The sequence below is a fragment of the Lethenteron reissneri genome, chromosome 25 (assembly GCF_015708825.2).
Source record: "Lethenteron reissneri isolate LAM-NWPU_2019-01 chromosome 25, ASM1570882v1, whole genome shotgun sequence".
Lineage (NCBI taxonomy): Eukaryota > Metazoa > Chordata > Hyperoartia > Petromyzontiformes > Petromyzontidae > Lethenteron > Lethenteron reissneri.
In genome coordinates, this window is record NC_083803.1 from 340176 (window position 1) to 363322 (window position 23147).

The 23147-nt window shown below is 44.8% G+C and overlaps 1 protein-coding gene across 1 annotated transcript; it reads right to left on the minus strand.

Annotated features, from left to right (window-relative positions):
- Positions 1 to 3129: 3129 nt before the first annotated feature.
- C25H1orf131 (chromosome 25 C1orf131 homolog) lies at positions 3130 to 22993 on the minus strand. Its single transcript, XM_061558703.1, has 8 exons — positions 22975 to 22993; positions 22150 to 22428; positions 14357 to 14568; positions 12843 to 12896; positions 11400 to 11495; positions 7457 to 7543; positions 6998 to 7053; positions 3130 to 3359 (listed from the first exon to the last, which is right to left on the minus strand). Exons 1-8 carry the CDS (start codon positions 22991 to 22993, stop codon positions 3245 to 3247), a joined length of 918 nt encoding a protein of 305 aa, XP_061414687.1. The 3' UTR covers positions 3130 to 3244.
- Positions 22994 to 23147: the final 154 nt, after the last annotated feature.

The following is a 23147-nucleotide window of genomic DNA, read 5'->3' on the forward strand; positions in this document are numbered from 1 at the left end:
CGTCTGATAGGGGTGGGGCCGAGAGAGGATATAGGGGGGAGCAAGGCCCGGGATCGGGGCGTTTGCTTGGGGACGAATCGATGAACAAGGTGGACTTTGGGGCTGATTGTTTGCGAACCAACTTAGTGGAAACCATGGGGACTGAAGATAACCATAGCAATTACGAATGTGGCAGTTGTTACACTCAGAACTGTAAATACATTAAGGGAAATAAAGCGCTACATCTACGAAAATGGATGTCTCAAAGGAGTTTCTTTACACTGGTGGCAGTGGTGGGATACAGTCTACGCTCTAAGGTATCCGGAAAGAAGACCCCCAGAGGAGCTCCCTTGGAGGAAGAAACGTCGGTCCGAAGCACCCCGGGTCCTCAAGACCCGGAACGCAGCAGGAGCTGGACCCCATTGGCAGCTATATTTCCAAAGGAGGTATCAATATTAACGGCAATTCCAAGTATTTTTGTTCACTATTAATATTTAAGTAATTTTTGTTCATGTTATAGAGTACTGTATATATTTCTCATGTTTACTGAATGCGTAAGATGCGTAGTTAGGCTTCTATTAGTGTTAACCGCGACCCCGGAACCTCACCCCCTATTTTTCATAAGCCTTTAGTCTTGCCAACTACGGTTTTAACCACAGGGGGTTTCAGGAATCTAACCTCCACAGTTGGCGAGGGATTGCTGTATCACAAAAATATTCACAATTATCACCGATTACAGAAACCGTATAGAAAAGCCAAATACTGAAATGTTACCCAACTTACGAGGTTGTTATGAAGCTGGTGAGGTTTTTTTTATAGACAGTATTGATTATCCATGTGCGGTTTATCCCATTTGCAAATTAACCACGCACATGAGATTTTAACAAAAAATAATAACTCATGAATTGTCCCTTAAGCCCAAATGAATAATAACAAGTTAAAGTCATTCTTGGAAATGTTTATTACAAGTCACGTGCTTAAACCAAACAAACATGTACCCCAGTGAATCAGAAATCAATGTGCCCGCCTCTACAGTACAGTAGTTGCATAGCTTTACAACAGTGGGCGGAGTTTGATTGACATTGATTGGCGTGGCTCTGCCATTCACTTAGTGGGCCGAGTCTTCTGCGCGGGAGCAGGAAAGTGTCATCACCGAGCACGTGCAGATCCACCGATCATCAGTATTCGTTCTCAATTTTAACTTAAACATTATTTATATCGATGTGGTTTTTGGCATAGAGATCCGCGGGAAATTCATATTTTTTGATTATCCACAATTTTGAATTATCTGCGGCCATCCTGCCTGTCATTAGTGTAATAAAGGACTCTTTCTCAATGTCGATCTCCGTTGTCCTTTATTTGGGTTCGTAGAATCTCCAAAACACGGCGTCCTCGCTCAGGCCCGCGTCTCTCCCGACGATCACTCCACAGCCACTCTGCTGCTCGTTCTGCAGCCTCACTGCTGCTCCGCCCTGCAGCCATACCGCTGCTCCGCTCTACAGCTTCACTGCTGCTGCTCCGCTCTGCAGCTAGCCTCCCACCGCCCGCTAGCCCTCTGCGTCCTGACACCAATGGCTGATGGTGCCGACGTCTCCCACCGCGTGGCGACCGCGCCACTCTCCCCGTACTGCCCAGCGTGGCCTCCTCCTGTTTCACTCCGTCTCAACTCCCCAAACCCCTTCCGGTTCTCTCCCTAAATCCTCTCCCCCACGTGATCCTAACTCCTCCCTCTCCTCACGTGACCCAGACTCCGCCCCCCCCAATCCTTGCTCGCATTACATTAGCATGGATAATCGAGTCGACTGTATATTTTGTTTCATGCAGTCATTGTTCAACAGACCCGAGAAAATCAACTTACACATCCGTTAAAAGAAAACTTCTGCACTCGACATGTCTGACATTTTTTTCTCAGCACGGTAAATGTGAAATTATGTATGGCACATTCTCAGCTAGTTTGACCACGTTATAGTGTCATGATGAACGTGTTAGTGGTGCGTTATCATAAAATATTAATATAAAAACTAATTGTGAAAAAAAGTATATTCTGCTGCAATGAAAGTAAATTTTCATCATTGCTTGCTTTTTTAAATGCAATGAGTACTTTGATACAAATTATTTTGTTGCACATTGAATGTTGTATGCTGCTGTATTTTTCCAGGCTAAGTGTAACTATTAAAAATGAATTGACTGGAGTTTATGTTTGTGAGGAAATTACTTGGTGAAGTGAAAACTTCACAAGCTGCATTTTTATGGAAATTACACACAAGCACATGTCATGCTAATATTGTCACTGCCATTTTGTAGCAGTTCGATAAACCCACGTTAAACAAATAAACCCTGTTGACAATTTAAATACCAAAAAGCATTTAAAGCAATTTCTCAAATGTCTACATACTAATGCCAACTGGCTGCTGTTGTAGAACAAATAGTAATCAGTACAGCTCAGTGAAATTGAGTTAATAAAAAACGGTGGGTTTTGTCAAGTCCGGAGAACAGGCACCATTCTGTTTGCCAGTGTATTTCGGCCAGGCAGTGCTGCGGCAGAGCACCTGCTTCGTATTGAGAAAGTTGCGAATGTAGTAATATTTAGTTTTCTTATCGCGTCATCCATGCGGCAACTGCATCACACAATCCTGGTGAGAGGTCAATTTGACGCATCTTCCATCCGGGGTTCATAAATTGAGCACCACTTCCATCTAGGTGTAATGTGAGGATATATCCGGCTCACTGATGTATCACAACTCGTCATGATGATTGGCTCTGCTGGTCCTGGTTTACAGCCAATGGGGGGGAAGCCTAGGGGCATGGCACAGACGTAATGGCAAGGTGATAGCTGTAAGGATTGGTTCTGCTGGCTTTGGAGATGAGTCAGGGGCGTGGTCCCGGGAGCTTACAAGGGAGCCTGGAATATTCCATGGAGGCTAACCAGGATTGGTGGAAACGTATCACGTGACCCGGGTATTAAATAGGGGTGGAGACGAACGACACGGGGTCAGAACGGAAACGAACAGAGGAAGGGGGCCACGCGGGAGCGGGGCTCCGGGTTGCCACGTGGCGGTGGATCTCTCTCTATGTATCTCTCTCACGCTGCCTATCAGCAGCGTGAAGGAAAGCTGTAATACAAGTTGAATAAAAGACGGATTCCAGAAGTCGCCTCAACGACCTTTATTACATAGGCATTAGCCACACTCCACCCTGCATAGCTTTAGAGTTCAGAGCTAGAGACTCAGGTGGTCCTGGGGTGCAGAGGAAAGCGATGGCTGTGCTAAGAGCGGCCAGTCTGGATGCGACGGATGTCCTCCTTGCTCAGCAGCAGCGCACCTCCACGGAAGCGGCCAGGCATGCCCTCCACCCCGAGGTCGTCGTGCCACCCCCGCTTGCTGTGCACACACCAAACATACCAGGGTCATCTCCCTGCTGGTACTACCTAGTTCATCTTCTTGGTTCTTTCGGTAAAGTCACGTACAAGGGAAATAATAAAATAATAAATATTAAACATAATAAAATAAAATTCTCAGCGACGTTTCGGCCACAACGGAAGCAGCTGTCCTCAGATGAAGAACAGGGCTGTCGGAAAGACAGAGTCCGAATGAACACCACCAAGCTTGGCAGTGCATATTTAAGCTTGGTTAGAGGAGAGCGCCTTGACAAAGGAATTTACAAATCAGAGGTATATAGCATATTTATGGAAAATGCAGATATGGGATTAGTCACTACTTGTGGAATGTGTAGGTAGCGGGGGGGGGGTCTCAAAGTCATATTATGTTTGTGTATTATGTAGGAATTAGCAGTAATAAAGGGAGGAAGTAAGATTAGCAGTAATAAAGGGAGGGACATTTTTATAGTAAGGAGCTGCAGCAGGCAAACCACCACGTAAAAAACTAAAATATAAACTACATCAATATCCATATACTCTCCAATAAGCTGAGCTACTAACAGTAAGTCATACATTACACTTCTATGTCGCAAAAAATATGATATTCTTCCAGCTAAACTTTTTCTTACATCACACGGATATACCCCGTACTATACACTGCCATAGACAAACCCAACATTAAATTATACACTGCGTTACTATACACCACCCTATACCTTAGACTATACATTGCAATATTACACTATGTATTATTCTACACACCTTACTGTATACCACACTGCTGTATATTCACTATACAATTACGATACTAGATATTACCTTATACATTATATTAAACATTACATTGTAGGCCAGATGGCTTGAAGAGAACCTCTGTCTTGGATAAGTCAATGTCATGTGAGCCCACTGAATTATAACAGTGATATGTCACGGCTGAGGTGTTCGTCCTACCGTTTCAGGTCTGCTTTATGTTCACGGATGCGGTCCGAGACATGTCATTTGGTTTCTCCAATGTAACTGCTACCACAGAGGCAACTTAGTTTGTAGACGCCAGGGTACTGTATGGCTGGAACCACATCTTTTACAGACAGGACCAGATCACGGATTTTATGTACTGTGTTGAATCGGACCTGGATCTTGTGTTTATTCAGGATTTCGGAGATCTTTTTTGTGACCCCCGCAATGTAGGCTAAGGTGATGGTTTTGAATGGCTCCTCAAGAGGATCGTTCTTGATGGTTGGAGTGATGGCTTTGCGGAATGTGTAGTCGGAGTAACCATTAGCCTTGAGAGCTTGGTGTACGTGCTTGAGTTCACTGGCAATGTGTTCCTGGTCGGAGATGCATTGGGCTCTATGGTGTAGAGTCTTGATGAGGGAATTCTTCTGGGATGGATGGTGGTGGCAATCCGGTTTCAGGTAAGCATCCGCATGGGTAGCTTTCCTGTAGACAGTGGCTCATTTAACCATCAGGACATCCAGAAAGGGTAGCTTGCCATCTTTTTCGACTTCCATGGTGAATCTGATGGCTGGGTGTATGGAATTGATGTGGTCGAGGAATTGGTCTAGAGCAGGCCGGCCATGTGGCCAGATGACCAAAGTGTCATCCACGTACCTCTACAAACTAAGTTTCCTCTGTGGTAGCAGTTACATTGGAGAAACCAAACGACATGTCTCGGACCGCATCCGTGAACATAAAGCAGACCTGAAACACGGTAGGACGAACACCTCAGCCGTGGCAGATCACTGTTATAATTCAGTGGGCTCACATGACATCGACTTCTCCAAGACAGAGGTTCTCTGCAAGCCATCCGGCTCCCATGAGAGATTCGTTCATGAGGCGATCCACACATACAAACACAGAGACAATTTCAACTGAGAAGATGGATTCTGGCTCAGCAATCATTGGAAGGATGTGAAAAACCATTTCGGATCTTAACTGATTGTGTTCACGTTTACGGTGACTTTCAGACCGCAGTGCACTCGCTGGCATTGACTTTTTTGTATTCTCCTCAGGGAATGTAGTCTTTGCTCCGCTCTGCAAGTCTCCTGCCACCACTCTCCCATTGACATATTTAGTTGCTTCCTCTTAGTACCTTTCACGCGACGGTCAATGGTATCGTGTATAGCAGATTGTATAATAATAAATAGTATAAAAGTGTAATGTTTAATACAATGTATAAGGTAATATCTAGCATCGTAATTGTATAGTGAATATACAGCAGTGTGGTATACAGTAGGGTGTGTAGAATAATACATAGTGTAATATTACAATGTATAGTCTAAGGTGGTGTATAGTAACGCAGTGTATAATTTAATGTTGGGTTTGTCTATGGCAGTGTATAGTACGGGGTATATCCGTGTGATGTAGGAAAAAGTTTAGCTGGAGGCATATTATATTTTTTGCGACATAGAAGTGTAATGTATGACTTACTGTTAGTAGCTCATCTTATTGGAGAGTATATTGAGTATATTGATATTTACGTAGTGTATATTTCAGTTTTTTACGTGGTGGTCTGGGTGCTGCAGCTCCTTTCTATTACTGCTAATCTTACTTCCTCCCTTTATTACTGCTAATCCTACATAATACACGAGCATAATATGACTTTGAGACCCCCCCCACCACCTACACATTCCACAAGTAGTGACTAATCCCATATCTGCATTTGCCATGAATATGCAAAATTCCTCTGATATGTAAATTTCTTTGTCAAGGCGCTCTCCTCCTCTAACCAAGCGTAAATATACGCTGCCAAGCTTGGTGGTGTTCATTCGGACGCTGTCTTTCCGACAGCCCTGTTCTTCACCTGACGGCTGCTTGCGTTGTGGCCAAAACGTCGTGAGAATTTTATTTCATTATGTTTTATTTTTATTATATTATTATTTCCCTTCTACGTGACTTTACTGAAAGAACCAAGAAGATGAATCCCTGTAGTCACGAAAGCTTTAAATCGAAATTTACTCAATCTTAATTTTGGAGCTTAATTTTGGAGCTTTCGTGAAATTTACTACCTAGTTATCGCCCCAAAACTACATTTACCAGAGTAAATGTAGTTGTGGCGCAGAAGCTGCTTTAGATTGGTGTGTTGTGCTCAACTCGTAAATTGAAGGTCATAAGTTAAAATCCTGTTAAACTCACCCTACATTATTTCCGGGTCGATCAAAGTACCATGTCATGGTAAGTTAGGGCTTGTGGTCGTCCAATGGTTACATCACTCTACTAGCAATCAATAGGTTGCAAGACCAAATTTCATCCCAATCAGGCTCTCAACTCATCATTGCTCATCATTCTTCCACAGTCGATCAAATGACCACGAACAGAGGAAAAGACTTGCTCCTACCACTGTCCTGTTCAATACCACCACTGTCTCAGAACAAACAATTGCACTTTGACACCAACATGTATGAGTGACCAATACCAGACAATCAACTTGTAGCCAAATCTCCCAAAGCCCTATCCTAGGACTTTCCAAACTCCTGTCTCACCTTTGACCATACTACACATTTATTCAGATGGTGGGCATCCAAAAACAAACACATTGGGGCATGCCGAGTGTAGTTTGGAGAGCTCTAGTCCAATGAGACTGTGTTTTTACTTGGTTTGGGGTGTACTGTGGCAGGGCAGTCATGCATGTTGGGTCTTCACCTCTCCACATGTCTTCTCCCTTTCTTCTTCTTATTGAATACCCCACTCTCCGCCTCCTACACGCAGTCAGGGAACAAGAGCAATGTCTGGATGTTGGATTGTTCGGCACAATATAAACATTGCATTATGCTTGATGCAGTGTGTTTGCGTCTTATTATTTGTGTGGGGAGCAGTGAATGCAACTTTCACACGACACTAGGCTGACAGTCACTTGACTCAATTCCTGGCCATGGACATCAGCAAACAGTATACAAATATTTACTGGGCTTCTTTTAGGTTGATTCAACCTTTACTAACGGGTACAGTGTTTAAAAATCAGCACTGGTAAAATACGAATGACTAGATATGGTGGTGGGTACATTATCCTCTCGTTTGCTGGGCTGGCTGTGGCCTCGAAGGCTAAAGTAGGGCACTGGAATTTTGTATCAATATATTTGTTGGGTACATCTGTCATCATACTTCTCTGTGCCTTTTCTCCGCCTCCTCCTTCTGCTGTCGCTTCCGGTTCAGGAGCTCCTTGTAGTTGATATACTCAGGCTTGGGTGGCTGCACATGCACAAGTGCGGAAAATCTTAATGAATGAAAGTGTTCAAGCAAATATGAAACATGGAGATGCGCGTGCAGTCACCGACAGACACCTGCCTACATGCGAAACGGCACACACTTGGGGTGGAGCGGTTGTGCAGTGGTTAATACACTGCGCTATGGTGGGCAAACAGAGTTTGACTCCTGGCCATGACTAACATCAGTGGCGATTAATAGCTGAACTGGTCTTTGGCCCCCCTTCACCAACCTGCACTAGCCAGCATGGTAACGATCTTGATTTGAAGCTTTCGCGACTGCAGGAATCCATACTCATTGGTTCTTTCAGTAAAGTCACGTAGGTAGAAAGAAAAAATAATAATAGATCACAACATTTCGATCGCCACACAAGCAATCGTCTTCAGGTGGGAGTGAGAAACAGGCTGCTGAAACAAGTCCTTATATATAGAACCAGGAGGGGGGAGGGGGGTTGCCGCATTGGGCAAGAGGGTGGGGGCTGGAACTTGTGCTGAGGAGGTGGCCATTGTATTATGATACCCTGGTGTCTACAAACTAAGTTGTGTCTGCGGTAGCAGTTACACTGGGGAAACTAAACGACATGTCTCGGACCGTGTTCGCGAAAACAAGGCAGATTTGAAACACGGCAGAACCAATACCTCTGCCGTGGCTGATCACTGCTTGAACGCGGTGTGCTCACACGACATTGTTTTTTCTGAGACCAAGCTACGCTGCAAACCTTCGGGCTACCATTCAAGCTTTGTTCATGAAGCCATCCAGATATATAAACACAGACATAACTTCAACCGAGAAGATGGGTACAAATTGAGCAATAATTTGAAGGATGTTATTAGAGGCCGACCGAAATTCGGTTTCGGTTTCGGCGCCGAAAGTTGGTAAATGGTCACTTTCGGCATACTTTCGGTTTCGGCCAAAAGTCAATTTTTTACTTTCGGTCTGGTTTCGGTTTCGGACGTCAACTGAAGATCTATTTTTATAATATAACGCTAGTGCTAAGTCTATCAGCCGGTCAGTCGGCGCTAGGCAATCCTATGCGATAGGCTGCATACACACACACGTCAGCAGCAGCAGTAGCTCGCGAGCGAGGTTACAGCCGCAACCATCGTCTGGGGCCGTCAATAAATGACGTAAGGCATCTGGGGGGTGGGGGGGGGCAGCGACTGCGTAGCGATTCGCGCGCTGCGCCACGAACTCGGCGGCCCGAGTTCGATTCCCGCTCACGGCCGGTGACGATTATTTGAACCGGTCCTGGGCCTCCCCTAGGTCAACTCAGCCTCAAACGAGTAAGTGGTGTGGTATGTCAACATCGCCACTGGGGAGACAAAGGCGGCTGGCCGTGGTGAATCCAAGTCCCGGACGAAGCCGGGTAGTAAAGCTAGTCATTCCCTCCCTTTTCTACGCTTGCGAAGCGTGGAGCCCCCTAATGGAACATCTTCGCCGGTTAGAAACATTTAGGCTGGCCTGCCTATGATCAATCCCGGATTTAACCAGGCTGGATTGTGTGAGGAGCTCACAAATCCTCGAAAAATCTGGACAAAGTCCCATCGGTGAGCACCTCCGGCAGGCAAGGTTGCGGTGGCTGGGCCATGGAGCCCGCATGCCCAATCACCGCATGCCTAAACAGCTTTTGTTCGGCCAGATCAAGGGGGCTAAACGGGCACGGCACGGGCTAGAGAAGAGATGGAGTGATGTGGTACAGGAGGATGTGGAGCTGAGTGGACTTGCCGATGACTGGTACCAGCGGTGTCAAGATCGGCCTCTGTGGAGGAGGCTCGTGAAGGACGCTACTGGGCAGTTAGAGGCAGTCGCCCTCCAACAACAGAGGGCGGAGGAGCGATGCTCACAACAACGAGCGGAGCGCCGGGTGGCTAAAGCACAGCAAGTTGGCACAATAGAGGGCACAGATGGTGCATCAGCCAGTCATCTCGGTCATCTCAGTCAGTCGACCCGTGGCACCTGGGTCTGCCCCGTGACCTCCTGCCAGCGGACGTTCAACACTTCACGTGGCCTCAAGGTGCACATGACCTGGCACAAGCATCGTGGTGACATCACCGCCACTTAGTGGCAAATGTCAGTAGTTGTTGTTGTTGTTTCCCTCGGTTTGTGTGTGTCTCTCTCTGTGTGTGGGTGTGTTTTTCTGTGTCTCTCCCTCTGTGTGTCTCTGCGTGGGTCTCTCTCTGTGTGTCTCTCTAGGTGTGTCTCTCTAGGTGTGTCTCTCTATGTGTGTGTCTCTCTATGTGTGTGTCTCTCTCTCTCTGTGTCTCTCTCTGTCTGTCTGTGTCTCCTGCTGCGCACTCTATCCCCTTAGTGGCTGATATACCGTCAATACACATTGACATGCTAATCTCTCACAATGGCCACCTCCTCAGCACAAGCTCCAGCCCCCACCCTCTTGCCCGAAGCGGCAACCCCCCCTCTCCCCCTCCTGGCTCTATATATAAAGATTTGCTTCAGCAGCCTGTTTCTCACTCCCACCTGAAGACGGTTGTGTGGCTATCGAAACGTCATGATCTATAAAAAAAATGTTTTACCCACGTGACTTTACCGAAAGAACCAAAGAGCATGGTGACGTTTAGTAGAAGAAACACCTCCACGACCAACATGGCATTGGGAAGCATTCGTTCAGCAGTGAACTGACAAAGGACTGAATTATAATTATCACACATTTAATGCTAGCACAAATGGCAACATTTTATTCGATTCTGTATTTTTGTGTGTGTATATATGCTGAGTACGTATGAACTCCATTCAGACAGGATCTTATTTCACATCACTCATTGTCCACACTGCCCTGCAGGGCACTGTCCATCACAATAATGGAAGGCAGCGTATATTGAGGCCTGGATGCTCTATGGGCACTCGCTTACCTCGTAATTTATTTTAGGTAAAAAAAACAAAGCTCGCTCGTGGACCTGCCAAGTCCAGATACACATGAACACGTGCTTGCTTCGGATGCCTGGTGCTCCGCACAGGAGTTTAGATCTAGTAACCTGATGCTTTGTGTTTGAAAGTTTCTGCATCCTGAAGGGCAATATCCAAGTGTTCATGGTACATGGGGGTTTTCAATAAACAGCAGGAAAACACTGAGGTTGGCCACGTGGCATGTTCGAACAGTCACTGTAGAACAGAGGCTTTCATTTCTCAGGGGTTGTACCGATATCACTTGGACCTCTGTGGTATACAGGTGGTCTGGTGGGCTGGTTCTGGTTTCAGTCACCATGAGGGGCGGACAATTCTCCTTGTTCCATAGCCTGCTGCCAGTGGCCCTTCAACACTTCACGTGGCCTCAAAGTGCACAAGCGGCATTGTCATATCACCACCACTTAGTGGTGAATTGCGATTGTATGCTAATTTATACAGGAGCGTTGTGTGCGCTTTTGTAGGTGGGGAATGGCGGCACGGGTGGTTGGCGCACTGCGTTACAAGCCTGGTGACCTGAGCTCGATTACTGGTAACAGTTCACATCGGTGGCAAGTGATGTATGTGCCAAAGTGCAGGGTGCAGAGCATTGATGCAAGGGAGAGGCAAATGCAACCAATGGAGGAAGGTAATGAAGCTAGCCAGAAATTTGGAACAACTGTGTGTGCGCGTGTGAGAGAGGAATATCTGAAACGGTTCAGGGCTTCACCGAAGTCGACTTGGTCTTAAATGAGTACCTGATGCGGTGCGTAAACATCAGCAATGGGGAGACAGAGGCGGCTGGGTATAATACCGGTCGCACAAACCCCTCTTGTCCTGTGCCAGCCCTTCTTAGGTGCTAACAGCACTTGCCCCCGAAAGTTCATCAAGACTGAATGGGGGGTTTGTGTCGTTGTGTCTCTGCACGAGCTTGTAGCCCTACCTTTGCGCCCAGGCGAATGGCGCGCGCGCGCTCACACTCGCGCTGCCGCTCGCGACTGTAGCCCGTGAGCCCAAACTTGTGCACCTCCAGCCTGGCCTGAACACACGCAGGGACCACAGCCAGCATTAGGGGGAGGTCTTTCAGATACTTGATATTTTAAAAGTAATGTAATCCCGTAACATAATCCTGCATTTGGTATGTTTTAAGTTGCATAACCCGATCATTTGGGAGGGTCCCCCCACATGCAGTGGGCATTGCGGTTGTTTGTCTATTCTACACCATGTGTGCATGTTGAACTTCTTTCGCAACGTACGTAGCCAACCGTGCCAATCGGTTTGGTGAAGGGACCAGTTCAGTTATCACTCACCACTGACAGCTGTAGCCGGGAACTGAACGCAAATAAACCGGGCTCGTAGCACATTGTGCTAATCACTATATCAGGGCAATCTGATTATTTTTATTAACATTGTCCAAAAGAAAAATGGGAGTGTGCTCGTCTGCATTGGTGGCCCTGAGATGATGAAAGGGGAAAGTTCATCCTTTGGATAACTACTGGTAGCATTTGTCACAAAGTGATAATCAGTATTATTCATTTTGCAGGAATGATGGGTCAAGTCAACCAGGCATGAGGATTTAAACTCACATTGCGAGGTGAGCAATCTAACCACAGCATATCCACCTGACAAATGTGTTCACAGCTTACTTTGGATTGCTAAGTTTTAATGAAACAGGTCCACATTAGGTATTTCGGAAGTGATATAAACTGATTACTGGACTAATATATAATTTGAAAAAATGTATTCAACATTTAAAATAACAGAACAAAGTGGCACTTGTATAGACCAGGGCTCACAATAATGATGCGATTTGAATCTCATTTACAAAAGAGTCACTACGATAACAGCACTATACAACTTGTACATGGAGACCCATTGCACATTACAATGTGATAACGATAACTGCACATTGTGATGTGATAACGATAATTGCACATTGTGATGTGATAACGATAATTGCACATTGTGATGTGATAACAATAATTGCACATTGTAATGTGATAACGATAATTGCACATTGTAATGTGATAACGATAACTGTGGTCTTTGCAGCACCATCATTGTCTCATTTATAAGCAACCAGTATATGCGAAATAGTGATAATCTGATTACACGTGAAAATTTAGTTTTGTTGACTATCATCATCTATACGCTGCTTAATGCATGAAACGGGTCTCAATGAGCAACTCAAAAAACACATTGGCACATGTAGATGTTACGAAGCAGTTATGTGCTTTCCAAGAGAAACAAACTGGATTCCCATATTACTGGTACCTGCCTTGGATATGTGACTAAACAAACATGTTTTTGGTTAACGCCAGCAACGGAAACTTTCTTACAACAACAGCTTCACAGTCGTGTAAGGTTAGAGTGAGTGACATCAGACCTTTTCAATGCTGAACCCAGTCTCTTGGTCACTGCTGGGTACATTGGCCACCTCCTGCAGCATGGTACACACACACAGATTCGCACACCGTAAATCCAAAGAACATGCACTCCACACTGATCACATGCAGAATAATTATGACGACACTGATGGTGATGTTGATGGAGAGAAGGGTAGGTTACGATAAATAGGATTCTATTGATTGACCAGTGGAGGTGGGCTGCAGAGGTTTTGTGGCAACATCTACAACCAGACTGCTTAGAGACCTGGGAATTAAGGGCCAGAGCCAGCGTTCGGCAATCAGAGCTGTATCGGAGGCGGCAGAAGGCAGCAGTCAGTGGCTCTGGATGAAGAGGAAAGACCCCAGCTGGGCCCCAAAGTGAGAGGGCCAGGAGGTATGCAGTCAACAATGCTTGACTCAGGGAGGAGGACGCCCCTGCCATGCATAGTCCCATGGGATGTTGGCTATCAACAACAAGGCAACTCCTATGACTAATTGGGAATGGGACGCAAGCGTAGGATTGATCACCCTGTCGCTGGCCGCCTTTGGGGAGGGTGTATAGTATGAAAGGCCGAAACACCCTAGGAACCAAAGGGTCACTACTGACGATGCGCTCCCCAAATTTCACCAGGCTCACTGTTCATGAACTCTTGGAAGTGCTTGCACAAAGGATAGTAACATCTCATCCTGTGTTCTTTGGAATTGTGGTTGTCATGTTGTTGGAGATGGAGGTGAGGTGTGCTGATGAAAATGACTGCCAGCTTGTCAGTGTTGTTGATGGTTATAGTCAATGGTAACGAGGAATTTCTACTGAAATGCTGAAAGGAGGCAAAAGCGTGTTGGAGGATTTGCACAAGGTCAACAAAGCTACCTGCTATAGGGAACAGCCACCACAGGACTAAAAGAAGGCGACCAAGGAGAACAACTAAAAACAGATGGTAAGATACTGAGAATACTGTGATGACAGATATTGGGAGGTTATGTCGACTTTGCAGCACCTGTGGGAACTATAAAATGGTAGAAAGTATTTGTGAGGTGTGGTGGCACCACTTGCTTTGACCATGACATCTTTATCTGTGGATGGGAATTCAACATAAGAAGCAATGACGCTGCTCTTATAGGAAAGTGTGCTACGGTGATGCTGTTGACACTGAATAAACTATATGCTGCTGATGATAATGATGTTTCTAGCATCCATGGGGAAAGAGTTAAGTTTATAGGGTAAAGCGTTCGGTGCTGTGAACAGCCAATGATGATGCTAAGAGTCGTGATTATAAAGCTGATATTGATAAGAATTTAACATTCACCACTGCTAATGAAAATAATGTTGATAATAGCAAGGGAGGAAGAAACGCTGGAGATAATTTTATTATGATGTCGACAGAGAGAAAAACTGCTTTGACAAAGATTGTACTACTGAAAGTGATGACCATACTTTTAGGACCGAGGTATGATGATGTTATAAATGTTGTGGGCGGCGTGTGGTGGTGTTGGTAAGTCAAGGAAATCTTACTGCAGTCTGCTTCGTGCCATTCTCCTTAGCCACTTGTGGCTTCTCCTTCTGTCGCTTTCTCTTGCGCGGATCCTCATACACGACCAACTGAATGGCCTTGCCTCCCGTTTTGGCCTGGCTCCCTGGGCCAGCCCCACTCTCCTCACTGCCGACCTCATTTTCACTGCCAGCTCCGTTCTTCGCAGCAGCTCCCTTTCTCTCTCCATCTGGTGCTGACTCACCCAACAATTCATAGAAGCATAAGAGCCAGGAATTGTTCTTAAAGGCGACAATTGGAAGAAGTTCACATTTTCTCAAAATTTTGTATTTAAGCGTTCTGGATTCATAATCAACAAATCATTTGTCCGCCTTAAAAGGTAGTACATGCAGTGTGGTGCTGCAAATAAATAATACAGTAATCCCTTGCGAACCACAAGGTTCCTGAAAACCCTCACAGTTGGTAAATTCACGGTTGTTAAAGTGCAGGGGGCCTAAGGGAAATAAGGGGTTAGGTCAGCGGTCGGGAACCTATGGCTCGTGAGCCATATATGGCTCTTCCGGTGACGGCATATGGCTCCCAGACAATTTTGAGTTGAAAAAAAAAGTTTGGAACTGATTTTAAAATACTTGTGATATTGCTTAATAATACTGTGTAATTTTAAAGTAAACAGAAATTAGTTTTGAAGATAAATTTCACGGGTCACGGATCCCGTGACCCGTGGGTCGGGTCGGGAATCAATGGCTCGCGAGCATGTCACGGTTCATTGTAAAGGTGAAGAAATCCATTTGATCAGATAGCCAACTAGTTTATCCGCTTCAACCCTTGTAACGGAAAAGATGGCGAAAAGAAAAAAAGACGATGATTACCGTGCATTCCAGGCTGCGTGGACAGAGGAATTTGCATTTGTGGAGAGAGCAGGATCTGCGGTATGCCTAATATGCAATGATAAAATTGCATCGATGAAACGGTCAAATATAAAGCAGCACTTCGATACGCACCATGCTTCATTTGCATCGAAACATCCAGCGGGGGACAGCAGGAAAAAGGCATGCGAAGAGCTACAGCGGAGAGTGCAGACGAGTCAGCAGCAACTACGTGTGTGGACCAAGCAAGGTGACGGGAATTCCGCTAGCTTTGCGGGTGCTTTGGCAATAGTAAGGAATGGAAAGCCATTCACAGATGGCGAGTATTCCAAAACATTCATGCTTGATGTGGCCAATGAACTGTTTGATGACTTCCCAAATAGAGACAAGATAATCAAACGAATAAAAGACATGCCTCTGTCAGCAAGAACTGTTCACGATCGTAGCATCATGATGGCAAATCAAGTCGAGGAAACACAAATTAAGGACATAAACGCCGGGACATACTTTTCTCTCGCGTTAGATGAGTCAACAGACGTTAGCCATCTATCTCAGTTCAGTATTATTGCCAGGTATGCTGCAGGTGACACACTGCGTGAGGAAAGCTTGGCTGTTTTGCCAATGAAAGGGACAACAAGAGGAGAGGATTTATTCACGTCTTTCATGGAGTTTGATAAAGAAAAAAAAACTACCGATGGATAAACTTATTTCTGTCTGTACTGATGGTGCACCCTGTATGTTGGGGAAGAACAACGGATTTGTAGCGCTTCTCCGTGAACATGAAAAGAGAGCCATCCTAAGTTTTCATTGCATCCTGCACCAGGAGGCGCTTTGCGCTCAGACGTGTGGCCAGGAGCTTGGTGAGGTGATGTCGCTGGTCATTCGAGTGGTCAACTTTATTGTTTCCCGAGCTTTAAATGATCGCCAGTTTAAAGCTCTGTTAGAAGAAGTTGGGAATCATTATCGCGGTCTGCTTTTACACAGCAACGTGCGTTGGTTGTCAAGGGGGAAGGTGCTCAGCCGTTTTGCAGCTTGCCTGAGTGAAATCCGGACTTTTCTTGAAATGAAAGGCGTCAAGCATCCTGAACTAGACAACACTGACTGGCTCCTGCAGTTTCACTATCTCGTGGACATAACTGGCCATCTGAACCAGCTCAATGTGAAAATGCAAGGTATTGGAAATACAATCTCATCCCTTCAACAAGCAGTGTTTGCATTTGAAAGGAAGCTGGAAGTCTTTCTCAGGGACATTGAAACAGGTCGTCTTCTGCACTTTGAAAGACTGCGACAATTTAGAGATGCATGCTTAGCAAGTGACTCCACTCAACATCTGGATCTCCAGCAGCTAGCTGGATTTAGTCCAATCTCCTGCAGTCATTCAAAGCACGTTTTGGAGAATTTCGTGCGCGCACTGGTCTTTTCAAGTTCATCACTCATCCACATGAGTGTGCAGTGGACAAAGTCGACCTGACATGCATCCCCGGGGTCTCTATCGGAGACTTTGAGCTGGAAGTTGCTGACCTGAAGGCATCAGACATGTGGATGAGTAAGTTCAAGTCACTTAATCGAGAGTTGGAAAGTCTTGCGCGACAGCGAGCAGAGCTGGCGAGGGAACACAAGTGGACAGAAATAAAAAATCTTCAACCTGAAGACCAGCTGATTCTTAAAACTTGGAACGAGCTTCCTGTGACATACCACACAATGCAGCGTGTGAGTATTGCCGAATTGACCATGTTTGGCTCTACATATGCATGTGAGCAGTCATTCTCGCATATGAGGAACATTAAGACCAACCTACGCTCACGTTTAACTGATGGAAGCCTCAACGCCTGCATGAAGCTCAACCTCTCCACGTATGAACCAGACTACAAGGCCATCAGCAAAACCATGCAGCACCAGAAGTCGCATTAAAAGACATATTTAATTTATTATACGTAAAAAATACTATATGGCTCTCAATGAAATTTATTTAGAAATATTTGGCTTTTATGGCTCTCCCAGTCAAAAAGGTTCCCGACCCCTGGATTAGGTCAACCAGAGCCTCGGTCAGACTCGTCACAGCTTAACTAAGTTGCCTATTTATTAACTAAACACCGAGTAAAATACAGTACATTACACAATGACATAATAAAAAATACATTCACTTTACAACCCTTGAATATTAATGATGACAATGAGATGATGGGGGAAGGGGTGGTTAAAAAGAGGTGGTGCTCAGGCCCCCCCCCCCTCTTACTCCAGGCCACAGACCCGACACTCTCTCACCTTCACTTGCTACACGCTTCGGGTCCATGATGAAGAGCACAATGATTGTGTACTGTACAGTACTGTACAACAAAACAGATGGGCAGCTGATCAGCTAAGCATCGTCACAGCGCCGTGAAATTTGTAACAATGATGTCACGCAATGCAATGTCATACTCTTGGGTCTTTCGGTCAAGTCGCGTCAATAACAAAATCATCTTCAGGTGAAAACGATTGCTTCACCTGAAGACGATTGCTTGTGTTGCGATCGAAACGTCGTGATGTATTATTTTTTATTTACGTGACTTGACCGAAAGACCCAAGAGTATGAATTCCTGCAGTCACGAAAGCTTTAAATCAATGCAATGTCATCTTGAAATGCAATGATGTGATAACTGTGTGCTTACCCATTGATACTCACATTTCCCAGCCGCAATTAGTAAATTGTTATGCTGTACAATTATTTTGTGAGACGGAGCATGAATCTGACCTATCACGGAGGTAGCAACGTGGAGCAGAAACAGGATTAGGTAGCAACAGACCCAGAGGTGCCCCCTCGCGTGAGTCTGAGGCAACATGGCAGATGCTACGTGGCAGCGCCAATTTGATTTCACGACTCGGCGCAACTCGTGATTCGTGTATACTCAAACCTAGATACTCGCGGCCGATAAACAGGTACACAGAAGTAAATCCGTGGACACCCAAATCTCGCGGTTGGAAAGGGAATACTGTTATTAAAACTGTTAGAATGCATTCAGAAATAATGATTCATAGTGGCTCGAAACGACTTGCTCTAGCAACACATCACTGTCTTGCAGGGTAATTTTTCACTCACGTCCTGGACATCCCTACAAGGATCCATCAAACCTGCCTGGATCAAAGGTGTGTATCACCACACCAAAATGTGTTTAAAGCCAGGGCCCCATGATGTTCATGAATGACTGACTCTATCCTATAACATCATACCACTAAATAGCAGTTAAATTTCGATGTAAAGCTTTCGTGACTGCAGGGATTCATCTTCTTGGTTCTTTCGGTAAAGTCATGTAGAAGGGAAATAATAAAATAATAAAAATAAAACAATAAAATAATTCTCACGACGTTTCGGCTACAATGCAAGCAGCCGTCCTCAGGTGAAGAATGAAACACCACCAAGCTTGGAGCGTATATTTAAGCTGGGTTGGAGGGGGGAAGAAGAGCGCCTTGACAAAATAATTTGCATATCAAGAGAAATTTAGCATATTTATGGGAAATGCGTAGGTGGGCGGGAGGTTTCAAAGTCATATTATGCCCATTGACATATTTCGTTGCTTCCTCTTAGTATCTTTCACGCGACGGTCAATGGTATAGTGTATAGCAGATTGTATAAATAGTATAAAATTGTAATGTTTAATACAATGTATAAGGTAATATACAATATCGTAATTGTATAGTGAATATACAGCAGTGTGGTATACAGTAGGGTGGGTAGAATAATACTTAGGGTAATATTATAGTCGAAGGTATAGAGTGCGTATAGTAATACAGTATATAATTTAATGTTGGGGTTGTCTATGGTAGTATATAGTACGGGGTAGACCCGTGTGATGTAAGAGAAAAAAGTTTAGTTGGAAGCATATTATATTTTTTGCGACATAGAATTGTAATATATTACTTACTGTTAGTAGCTCAGCTTATTGGAGAGTATATTTAGTATACTGATGATACTACGTAGTTTATACTTTAGTTTTTTACGTGGTGGTTTAGTAACTGCAGCTACATACTATTAACATTCCTTTCCTTTGTTAATGCTACCCCTATCCCCTCCCTTTGATGCTGCTAATCCTGCATAATGCACGGGCATAATATGACTTTGAAACCCCCAGCCCACCTCCTACGCATTTCCCATAAATATGCTAAATTCCTCTTGATATGCAAATTATTTTGTCAAGGCGCTCTTCTTCCCCCCTCCAACCCAGCTTAAATATACGCTCCAAGCTTGGTGGTGTTTCATTCTTCATCTGAGGATGGTTGCTTGCGTTGTAGCCGAAACGTCGTGAGAATTATTTCATTACGTTTTATTTTTATTATTTCCCGTTCTACGTGACTTTACCGAAAGAACCAAGAAGATAAGTAGCAGTTGTTTAATAGGTCACATCCTGCTAATAGGACTCAGTTAACCCTTTCCCGTTCCTACGACGAACATGTACATCATCAGTTTGTCTTGCGATTCCATACGTTTACGTCATCAGAATGGAATTAATTCCAAATGGAATCGGAAATAAAAGGCCATGCAGGAGGGCGTGGCAGAATTTGGCACCAGCTACCATAGAGTGCGGTCGTGTTGCTACAGTTCTCTACGGTGAGAACGGTACAATGTCTTGAACAACGGTGCTACGCCTCTCTAAATAAAATTTACGCTAACCGCTTGCTCGCTCCAAGATTGTGCACGACCCATCCAGCAATTGGCAGATGGATGACAACAGGTTAAGTGGAAAACCAGCCCAGGAATTGCCTTTTTGAAACAAATGCCACCAGAAATCAATGGTCCAGAATGTACATTGGTCAATGGACTGTTTTATGTAAAACAACACATTGATGTTATTACCCACAACTCACCATGATGGTACAGGTAGTCCCAAATTAACACGACTCCGTTTAGCACAAATCTGTTTTTACACGATTTACAAAAGTAAGGCCGGACCCTGGTTTAATGAGCTCAACTTAACGATTTTACACCATTTTAGTGTAATTTTTCAGAAGCAAAATTTGACACCACGTTCCCACGTACATTACAGTCCAGTACCCAAGTGTGAGGCAACACGAACGTCGCGGGCAGTGGGCGGAAGCAGCGAGCCACCCGCTCAGTATTTGTTCCACCTTGTACTGGCTCAGACGTGTGCGTGTTTCATCTCACAATTCAATACCTTTAAAAGTATGTTCATATTGAAAATACAGTCCCCGGGTTACAGAAAGGTTAGGTTCCCGAGAACAATCGATAACCGTAGTTTTTCGTATGTCGGAAACTGAACAATTTCCCCCGAAAACCACACACTTCGATTGCTGTTGGCTGAGACCATACGCAATCGAAGTGTGTGAAATAAAGTACATACAGTAAAAAACTAATGACATACACTTAAAAATAGGTTGCGGCATTTATCCGTGACCTCATAATGCTGCACTACTTGCGCTTAAGTAACTAAAGAAAACATTTTTGCATATTGAATTTTTTTTACATGATTTATGGGAGAATTTGCCTCAGGTCCGAATTCCGTAAGTCAGGTCTTCCGCAACCCGGGAACTTACTTTAGTGTATAGAATCCCTCGCCAACAGCGGACTTAACAACCACAGTTTGATGTATACACGGTGTATTTTTTATATGCCAATTTACCAACCACAGCCTGGAAATTTGAATATCCACGGGTAATCAAGGTGTTAAGGAAGCCACGTGACGTAGGTATTACGTCACTGCATCACAGCATGATATCATTGTATTGCGTGACGTTATTAAAGAAGATTATACCGATAACGTCATTTTATTTTTTCCTGCGATTCCGAGAAAGAGTAAATTTTTCCCTTAATCATGGACCCGAAGCGTGCAGCGAGTGGTGAAGCTGAGAACGTCGCGTCTGTGCCTCGGAGGAAGAAGGCGAGGGATGGGCTGAGCCCCCTCCTTCTAACCAGCCCTTCCCCCATCATCTCATCGTCATCGTTAATATTCAAGGTATGTAAATGTAACGTAATGTTTATGTTTCATTGTTTTATTGTAATATACTGTAGTTACTCATTGTTTAGTTAATAAACAGGCAACTTAGTTAAGCTATGATGAGTCTGAGCGCAGCCGTGATTCCCCTAACCCCCAATGTTTCCAGAGGCCCTGAAATTTACCGACTGCGGATTTGCCTTCTCCAGGAACCTAGCCCCCGTGGTTAGAGGGCTTGCTGTATTCGTAATGCGTGGTAAGCGTTAGAAGTGTGGTGGTGATACCCTCCTCTACTCCACCCATCACCGCAAGCATTCGTTCATCATTCTGCTGGTGAGTGTACTAATCTTTTTCCTTATATACATGACAAAAAGTTTAATTATGATTACAGATTAAAAACATTCTAAATGTGTTATTTATGTACAAAAGTGTAAAAAATAAAAATTCTGCACTTAACGATTTTCTATTCTTACAATTTATCTTTCTCTCCACTCCACCCACCACAGCTCACGTGCGCATTCTTTACTTTAGGTTACCTTCACCATTATTTATTTTCGTTTAAATGTTATTCATGCAGAACACATACATAAAAGGCAACAATAAAAAGCATTAACCAAAATAGTCATAATGAGAATGATACAATTGTCGATCGAGTTGGGGGCTTGGAACGCACCCACTAATTTTTATTATTTATTTCGGGAAAAGATTGTTTGATTAACCCAATTTCTCCTTACACAAACATTTTCTAGAATGCATCTATCCTGTTAATCGGGGGCAACTTGGACACGATTTTGTAGATTTTAATCCAGATCACCAGTAGTTATGGCTCAGTTGTATTGTCTGCATTACATTTGTCAATAATACATTCCATTCAAATTTTATTACACTGACTGCATCAGTGATCCTTTCATGCAAGAATTGATCAAAATAGTAATGAATCAATACATCATTATATGGCAGCCTATGCTACAATGAACTTAAGAGGAAATCATTCGATAGGTAGTGGGTCAAGTGTGATGATACCATCATTGTGGAGGGGAGACTTGGGCTCCTCAAGGGCAGCTTGATGCAGGTCACGCAGATGGCTGGGCAGCGGCTCCCGACCACCACTCTTTCGAAGCCCCTTGCCGCGTGTTGTTCCACTAATCTTGAGGTTCCCTCTGGAACCCTTGCTGTGCTTGCCCACTGGAACCTGTGTTTTGGCTACAGGCCTGCTGTCGGAGCCACTTGTGTCCGTCAGAGCCTCTCTCTGCTTCTTCTTGGCAGGGCCTTTACTGTGAGTGCTCCTAGCCGGGTTATCTCCTGAGGACACGCCACACGTAATTAGACGCGCTTCCCGAAAAAGACACCATTAGGCATGAGCAGGTGATGAACACTTGTATACATTTTTTCAGCAAAAATCACTTTGAATGCCAAACCATTTCAAATAACTTAAATTACGTGCAACATACTCTGCGGCTGGGGCAAAGCAGCAATCTAACCTATATAATTCATTTTTTGTCTGTCTGTCTGTCCGTCTGTCTGTCTGTCCGCCTGTCTGTCCGTCTGTCTATCCGTCTGTCTGTCCGTCTGCGGACGCTCGCTCGCGGGGGATTTGGCTCTCGGACCGTGGGGATCGCCGAAATTAAATTTTGCCGTTGGGCACGCCCCCGGCCCCGCGGTGAACATAGGCATTTCCGATTTTTTGTCTCTAAACTTTAAATCGGACCGATTATCGATTTAGTGCGATACCTCTTTATTTATTTATTTACAATTGCTGACCGGCACATGACGAAGAACGCCGTTGCGCATGCGCGAAGGCGGTTGCCCCTGGCAACGGGCGGTTGGCCCCTGGCAACGGGCGGTTGCCCCTGGCAACGGGCAGCATCGCCGTTGCTGCGAGGTGGACACCATTTTTAATTCCCGTTAAAAATATGCACACGCATTAACACGCGACGCTGAGGTAAATTCATCAAAGTTTCACGTCCTCTTCACTCCCCCCCCACCCCAAAGTGTGCAATTACTATTATAGGGTCGGTAGA